Source organism: Limulus polyphemus, unplaced genomic scaffold (assembly GCF_000517525.1).
Source record: "Limulus polyphemus unplaced genomic scaffold, Limulus_polyphemus-2.1.2 Scaffold5632, whole genome shotgun sequence".
NCBI lineage: Eukaryota > Metazoa > Arthropoda > Merostomata > Xiphosura > Limulidae > Limulus > Limulus polyphemus.
In genome coordinates, this window is record NW_013671242.1 from 9,294 (window position 1) to 18,398 (window position 9,105).

Sequence of the window (9,105 nt, forward strand, 5' to 3'; positions counted from 1 at the left end):
ACGGGCTCGGTCCCTGTGACCAATCTAATAAACATTTTGTGCTTGTTATGGTTTTCATGCTATAACTTTTAAATTAGTAAGTATAGGTTCACAGAATTTGGCAAATTATCAGTAAACACTACAAGGCTTTCATACACAAAATATCAGATTTTTTAAGTCTTGAGGTTTTTTAAGTAAAGTTTTTCTCATGCCTTTTTCTTTTCGCATGTTGCCTATCCAACATGCAAAGTAATTTTCATTTGAAGATTAAAAATATTCTTATGCAACAGAAAAATTTCAAATTTCACGTGCAAAATCTTTATAACCTCCAGATAATTATCAAATGTTTTTTCAGCAATGATGTAGTGCACGTGCACTCATGTTACCATATCCAATAGTATAAAACTGGCCTTTACAAAGTGACCTGTCTTGGCTGTGTTTTAGTGGACTAGTATTTTGTAAAATACAGTCACATTTCAATTATTATACATTATATATGCATATAGATTATTACTGTTTACAAACAAGTTCTTAAACTTATTTTTCTTAAAACATAGAACAGTAAATGAAGAAGTAAAGCAAACAATTATCTCTTCTTGTTACAACTTTTGTACTCAGTTGCTAACCCTTTTAAAATTTTGCACATGGAGGATGTGAAACGAAATAATTCTTTTTAGGTTTTTTGTATATATATACATTTGAATAACCAGAAAATCATAAATTACTATATCGATACCATAGAATTCCATTATAATTTACCAAGTTTATTAACTAAGCTGTATTTCGGTCTAAAAAAATATGAAATTTCAAGCAGACTAAAGACATAACCTACCTCCTAGATATCTTGGTTCGAAAGAACGAGATGGCGTCCTAAGACATGAAAATGGCTGAGAAAGCCACTAGGGGGACATTCTGAGCTTTCGATAGATTATTCACATCTCGTATACACAAGTAAGTGTATATAAGGGACTGTTTCCAAAAATGGAAAGAGGTGAGCAGGGCCTCTGTGTTTAATTCAGTACATGAATGATATCTCAGCAAATAGAAAAGATATGAGGTTCATATTTTATATTCTAGCTTGTTAATATCAGTAATTTGAGTTCCTAATTCATACGAAACTACGGACTTTGTATTTTGACATCACAAACATCTAATTTGAACCAGTACTGCATTCAACATACCATGTGACACACAAGAATCGATGTTTAAGTGTGTGTTTTTAATATTTACTTTTAAATTAAGTAATGTATAATACAAAAATTTGAATTATAATCTACAATTTAATACTAAACTTATTGACATGGGTTCTTAAAATAATAGTTCAATAAAATTTTGAATGCGAGTCAATAAACGTGATGACATGGCCTTTGACCCACGTGGAAAGGGTTAAAGAGCTATGGCTAAGCAAATAAACCTTTAGTATTAATAACTACAATGCTCACATTCTATAAGTAATGTTAAACATATAACTTGTTCAATGCACTATCAACCTACCTAGCTTTTACCAGAGGTGGTGACAAAACTATTCGCTGGTACTGGAAATAGGGGACACTGTTTTCATAAACCTCTCTATTTGATCTCCAGCCACAAGCAGTACATAAGAACTCTGGAGTTAAGTCAGGAAGGTTTTGTGACTTCAATTTAACTTTCATTTGGATCACAATGTCAGGTTGCACATGTCGTAGAATATCAACCAGTAATGATAGTCCAATACCTTTGCAAGTTTTAAAAGGTTTATTTAAAACATTATACTATTTCAATATTTCAACTACATTAGATTCTAATGGTTATTTTCTATTTATAAGATTCAAAAGAACAAATGATAAAACTTTCAAGTTGTTTTTTACACAAAATAGGAGAATAAAAAACAAATTACTTGTCTTAACCTCAAACATGTAAATAACTGAGATAACACACCATACCAAAACATCAAATATTAGATAAAGCTTACCAACATTCCATCCCATGGTGTTGATAAAAAGAGGAACCTCATTAAAATTTTCTTTGTACCACTCATGTATCTGTTGAACACTCTCGGAGTATAGATCAGGAGCATTTTGAAGGTCAACAGTACCAACGAAGCTCATTCTGGACAGACATTTGATAAAATAAAAATTATATATATGTACTAAATTTTACATAATACTTAAAAAAAGTTACAGCTGCACTGTTTGTTAGTCATGTGACACTAAAATTCACTAGAAAGTCAGCTGGCCAATTAAAAAAAACCTTACAAAACAACATAAAAAGGAAGTACTCAGAACATCTACCACAAGGGTTTGATTCTGTATTCCTGGCTAGATGCATAAAATGAGAATGATCAAAGTGAAGACGAACAATTTAAAAAACAAGTTTTGCAAATGATTAATTCTTCTCAGAATTTAAAACTGGATAAGTATAGTCTGTTTTCAAAATGATGCACTGAAGATGTATGTGTTACACATTTTTAACATACTTGGAACATAAATAACAGTGATTAACACAACTTCTGACCACATTTAAGAAACCAGGAGAATACCCAACAGATTTAATGCTTAAGTTGATCTTATATCTCAAGTCCTCTCAAAGGTTTGTTTGTTTGTAATTAAGCACAAAGCTACACAATGGGCTATTTGTGCTCTGCCCACCACGGGTATCGAAACCCGGATTCTAGCGATTGTAAGTCCGCAGACATACCGCTGTGCCACTGGGGGGGGGGGGGAGATCTCAAAGGAAATCTCGAAGGTGTGTTATTAGCTTTTTAGGTAGAGTAGCTAAGTTATCTCACAATGTAAAGTGGCTGTGACCAAATGGCAACTCTCTTTGTATATAAACATATGGAAGCTACATCACACACACAGCTAAGAAATATTTCACTTTAATGGACCAGTCTCACAATTGAGATTCTTTAGTACAAAAGAAAGCATAAAACATAGTAAAATGTCCAACGTGAAAGTCTTTTATTTTTCAAGACCATCTTTAATTAACCAAAAAAAAACCCAATTTAAGATTTTGTTGTTGTTTTTTATTGTAAATGTAAAAAAAGCATTCTCAACGATGTCTTAACAAGTGGGTATGAACCAAATTTTGTTTCTTGAATTTCACAACAAAAAAAGTAAAATGACAAGCTTTACCTCTCTGGTGTCTTCTGATGTGTAAAGGGTGGGCCTATAATACATAACATTCATTTAAGTACATGCAGCTCTTCAAATAGCAAACAATAGATGTAAATCAAATACAATGCCTTGCAACAGTTCAATGACTACGTACAAACAAGATCATACAACAACTTTTCTGGTTGTATATAAGCTTACTGATTAACATTCAATTAATCATGTTACACATTATAATTACCTGTAAAAATATATTAATAATAGCATTTTACATTTCTTTGATGTATAATTTTGTTTTTCATTATGGTTGAATAACTATGAAAAATAACATAAGGTTTATATATATATATATATAAATATATAGCAAAAAAAGGCCACACAAATTACAGAACAAGTCACTATGTCTTCTTTAATATGTAATGTTGTATTATTTATTAGCATTTTGAACAAAAACAAAGGTAGGAACAATTCTACTCTAAATAAGAGAATGACATTAGCAAAACGTTGCTGCTGGTCTTTTGTTGATGTTACAACTTTTAAAAAGAAAAAATCACAAACACAAAAATGAAATATAAAACATAATGACAATAAAGTTACCGCATTCAATCTCTTTCCTATATTATGAAGTGCATACAGAATTATAAAATAACATAAATCAATATTTTCTCCTTATAGCAGTAACCAATTACAGACCACATCTGAAAATCAAAGTGTAATTTTGAAAGCACCCAAGTTTTGATTTTTTCTTTACACAAATGAATACATTTTACCTATTATTTTCATCTGTTTAATACTATGATTTAATTTTTGTTTCTTTGATATTTCATCACAATTTCTTTTAGGTCAGGTGTTTACAACATATCAGTCATGATTGACCACAAACTTTTTATAGGTAGACTGCAAAATTTTCAATACTGAAAATATTTAATTTTGTTAATTTTTTTCTGTATATATTTTATTTTTTGTTATGTAAAAACTGTGTCCTATGAATCAGCCAGAAAAACTCCTTGGAAGATTATTCTGTTTTCCCAAAGGTTACCAAAAGTTTAAAAGTGATTTCAAACAATTAATGACAATATGTAATCTTTAATCTCTACCTATAACGTTTAACTCTGACATATGTGTATTTTAGGTTTAATTAGGGCTTGCAATTGATAGATCACCAAATATTTAGCAAGCCAACCTTGTGAGCCTCGTGAAAAGGTTGGTGACCCACCCTAAATTGCTAAAATGTATATTTTGTTTGCATATTATCACAGCTATGAAAGTTACAACTGAAAATCTGATAAATCCCACACTATCACAAATGGCTGGAATTAGCAGCTTACTGGAATTAAACTGTTGAAAAATCTTTACGAAACTAGCATGTCTATATAATTTATCATCACCCAAATCTTATCAAGATAAAGATGTTAATATACCTACTTCTTTGCAAGTTTTAGTGTAACATTATCTGATTGGGCAAACCATATTCTATAATTTAACTTACCAAACAATGGTTCACAAACCCGTGTCACTGCAACACAGCCTGGTGGGGTAAACTCTGTTTGGCCTGGATCTGCCTCTAAGTGCATTACCTCACTACACCTGTAGATAAACAATTTAATAATAATTACAAAGACTTACAATTTGAGAGCTAAAATTTAGTTAGCAGACAGGTTATGTGACTTGTAAATAATGCAGATGAACATTTCAAATTTCACCTTATAAATAATTCTAATGTAAATTACAGTTTGTTACTCCAGTTTATTACCATTTTTGATGTAAATCTTAACTGCTTAGATCAGCATTTCCCAAACTTTTGTCATCCATCACCCCCATAATAAATATGGTTTCTTAAATGACCCCCCTCTTTTTTTTTTAATGAGGGAAAAAGTGAGCTAAGTGACGAGATTTAATACATGGATACGCATTAAAATGCTTTATATGTTGTAGTAATTACTTATTATTTTCATTAATAAAAATTATATTAAAATGGTTAATTTTGCATTACTGCACTATTGACTCTACCCTAATTGCTCACCCTCCCAAAGAGATCGCTTGTACTCCCTGGGGGTGCACTCCCACACTTTGAGAAATGCTGGTTTAGACAATGTTTATCTTTACTTTTATCTTTTATCTCAGTACTTATTCAAATCTGTTCCAGATATATCTCCTGTAATATGCGAATGTTTGTCATTTATCCTACAGCATAAACCCTGGTTCGGTGTGGTAGATAAGACAGTTGGTGGCTATTGTAAAGTATTTAACATAAGTCATGTGCATGACTGAACAATGTCTATAACATATGTAATTACATTAAGAACTCAAGCTAACCCTTGGGAGAGCTCCTGATAATCATCAAATGCTAACACTCAGCCCTCTCTTTATTTAAAATATCTTTCCAATCTGCACTTCTAACAACAAAAACATTTTAAATTCAAATATACAAGCTAACTGCACAGTGCCGTATACAGTAGGTCCCAAGCAGGGTTTGCAATAGTACCAGCGGTACCGGTACTCAAGCATCTCTAATCATGTGACATGAGTAATTAGAAATTCAACTATTCTGCCCAGTGTGTTCTCGTGGGAAAATTTTTTTTAACATCAAACCAAATTGTTAATTATCTGTAAGCCCAAGTGATATGATGACGATAGCAATTAATCAGTTGAAATCTAGGTATTCTATTGGATATAAAATTAATGGGAGTCAACCTCAGAAAAATCTATTAGCAAACTGAAGTATGTCTAAATTAAATTAAGTTTGCACAATTTATCTCCACTATAGGTATGGAAGGTTTCATTTCTTAAATACCTTCCCAAAATTCAGAAAGGTGGAAAACTCTGATTGAGATATTAGGAACCAATAATCAAAACAGTTAATCTCTCGATGAACTGAAGAAAATGTTTGTGGAACAGTTCATTCATAATCGTAGCTGGTAGGAAATATTTCATTTATATTATCATTTTGAATACACATAGCTAGATAAAATTATACAGCAATCATATGAAGTCACATAAATCAAGCTTCCATAGGATGTAGTCTGAGTATTAGTCGACAGTTAACCTTGATATACATTGGAGCACAGTGTTGCTCAGGACGTGTATGAAGTGTTACAAACAATGCTCATGTATTCTGAATATTTCAAGGAGTTACAACAACAAAAGGGGAATTAAAAGTTTTATGCCCATGTCAAAAATTTTTTCTCACAAACAGTGAAAATGTTTTTAGGGTCAGTCATAGGAAACAAAGATTTTTTTTTTACCTTACATGTTTATCTGTCCAATAAGTATCACTAACAAGTTAAATCTATTAAATCCAAGATTTGTATGCACAAACATTATAAATAACAATATTAATTTGGTGATAAAGTAAAATTCCTTTTAACACCATATTCAAATGACTGGATGTTATATGAGGTAATCCAGCTCATAATAATACTAGTCTCAAACAAGTACCAGAAAAGATACTCAGACAATAAAGTCACACAATTTCAATCATTTTTCCAACAAGTTGATAAAAACTCTATAACCCGAGCACTTTTGCAAGGTGGAACTTCCTTCTTCAGGGGCAAACTAGGAATGGTGTGTAATCAAATGAGATATATATATATATATAAAGTGAGTTGAGTGACTTCATGAAGGTCATCAGGTTTTCCAGGAAATGTTTAGTATATTTTTCCAGGTACTGATATAAGTGTCTCATTTCCAATACAATGTAGCTGGCAACGAGAGCATTATGTAAAAATGTGTTAGAGGTATTTGGCTTTAGAATTGGCTGAATATATATATATATATATAAGTTAGGGTTCACACTACATGAAAGAAATAAGCGAAGAATAAAAATTATTTTTCTAACAGAGATGAAACCAATGATTGGATATCACTGATTCCAAGATCTAGAGTAATTTCAAAAAGTTGACAAGTGTTTAGATTTGCAATCCAATAAGCTTCTTTTATTCCTCTATCAGCTTTAGTTTTGAATCCTGTCTCAACACTGATAACAGTAACATCATTAATGGAATAACTGGGTTAGTTAAAGTGTTGAGCAACAGGGAGATCTTTTTCAGTGTTAATAGAAGATTTATGGTTGTTGAAACGTTGAAGAGTTGTTTGTGTATGTCCTACATATTGGTGATTGCATTTTTTACACTGTATAAGGTAAATGGTGTTTTGTGTTCCAGAAGTGATTTCTTTGAACATTTTCAAGTTTCTTTGGTTGTGCTTGTCTGTTTGAAGTTAAGCACAAAGCAATGGGCTATCTGTGCTCTTCCCACCATGAGTATCAAAACCCAGTTTTTAGCATTGTAGATACACAGACATACCACTTTGCCACTGGGGGGCTGGTTATACTTGTCAGAACACGAGTCACTAGTTTTTATGAACTTACAAGTTTGACAATGAGCTTTATTGCTTGAATGATAAGCATTTTTTTAGTGGGATGTAATTCACTTTTGTGTGAACAAGTATATATTTTAGAATCCTGTTTTTTTGGAAGGAGATAACGGGAACTTCAGGGAATATCTGTTTAAGGCAATCGTTCAGTTGTAGGAGATGAAAATGCTTCTTCAAAAATTTGTGAAACATTTCTGAGGTTAAAGTGATAGGTAATAATAAGAGGAATTCTATTTGAAACTTTAGTATCGTACTGTTTTAGGATGTTTTTCCACTGAGTGTTGCTAGCCTTTCCGAATCTGTCTGTTGATTTCGGTATCTTTATATCCTCTTTGGAACATGGTTTGTTTTAGATCCTTGATGTGTTTTCTGTAGTCTATTTCATCTGAGTATATTTTCTTTATTCTAAGAGCTTGACTGTAGGTAATGTTCCCTTTAGTATGAGAGGGGTGACAGCTTTTATAGTGAAGGTATTGTGGTCTGTCTGTAGGTTTTTTGTACAAGTCGGTGTGTAAAATTCTGTTCTTTAAAAAGACAGCGACGTCAAGAAAGTTAATTTGGGTAGGCAAGTAATCAAAGGTAAACTTGATTGTTTTGGGAAAGGAGTGTGCATATGAGATAAATTCTTTAAGTGATTCAAGACCGGCTGTCCAAATAAAAAATATGTCATCTATGTAAAAGTTGTAAAAGCTGGCTTTCAATAAGACCCCTAAAAATGTTGGCATAACTGGGAGCCATTTTGGTATTCATTGCAGTACTGTTAACATGAAGGAAATGTTCGTTATTGAATTCAAAGTTGTTCAGAGTTAAAACCAGGCTAGCAAGATCAGTTACTGTTTGAGATTCTGATGGGTTAGAAAATTTAATGTGGACTTTAGAGTTTCTAGTTCTTCATAGTGATATAAAAGACTGTTTAGTTTATATATTATTGATTAATATATTTTTATGAGTGAATATTCTATTATTGTTTAATTTTTGTTATAATAAAAGTTAAAACAGACAACTGTAGGAAGTTGTGTTTATAAGTCATCGATGTTGAGACTATCGAATGGCGTGTGCAATACACTGACGTTAGGAATATAGAGCTTTCTAGAAAGCAGACAGATGATTAAGTGATAAACATATAAATAGTATGAGAGGAGTAGAAACAGCAGACAGATGATAGCAAAAAAGAGCAAAGTTACATGCAAGGAAAAGTTTGGTGTGAAGTTAACTACCATAGAAGCGATAGGCCTAACACTTAATATGTTAGAGTAATACTAAGAGTAGAAAAATAAACAATAATAAGAATTTATTCCATTAAAGCGTGGTTCTAAGGTAATTGAATCAGGCTGAGTACACTTTGACAAAAGGAACAGAGGATACTTAGAAGAAAGAAGACCAAACGATTACGGTCATTCATGCCACAATTGTAAGTGAATCACACACAGAATACTAATATGATAGTAATATAGAATGATAGTTTGGCTTGTCAACTGAAATTCAAAAGTAATTGGATAGACCCAAGTAGACTTTTGATAAGAAGAAGAGAACTATATATATATATATATATATATATATAGTTAGTTATAGTATATCGTACCTAATTAATACTTACTTAGTACGACTAGTAAGGTAAAGTTAAGTTTAGTTACGTAACTAACGTTTAACGTTTTAACTT

At 31.7% G+C, this 9,105-nt stretch overlaps 1 protein-coding gene across 1 annotated transcript in view; it reads right to left on the minus strand.

Moving 5' to 3' along the window:
- Positions 1–9,105, minus strand: part of LOC106472810 (polynucleotide 5'-hydroxyl-kinase NOL9-like) — a 32,658-nt gene that overhangs the window by 8,035 nt on the left and 15,518 nt on the right. The window contains exons 6-9 of the mRNA XM_013933478.2: positions 4,561–4,658; positions 3,093–3,126; positions 1,931–2,067; positions 1,474–1,693 (exon numbers count right to left, since the gene is read on the minus strand). Of these exons, the coding sequence (XP_013788932.1) occupies positions 1,474–1,693; positions 1,931–2,067; positions 3,093–3,126; positions 4,561–4,658 (489 nt within the window). The remainder of the gene's footprint in view (positions 1–1,473; positions 1,694–1,930; positions 2,068–3,092; positions 3,127–4,560; positions 4,659–9,105) is intronic.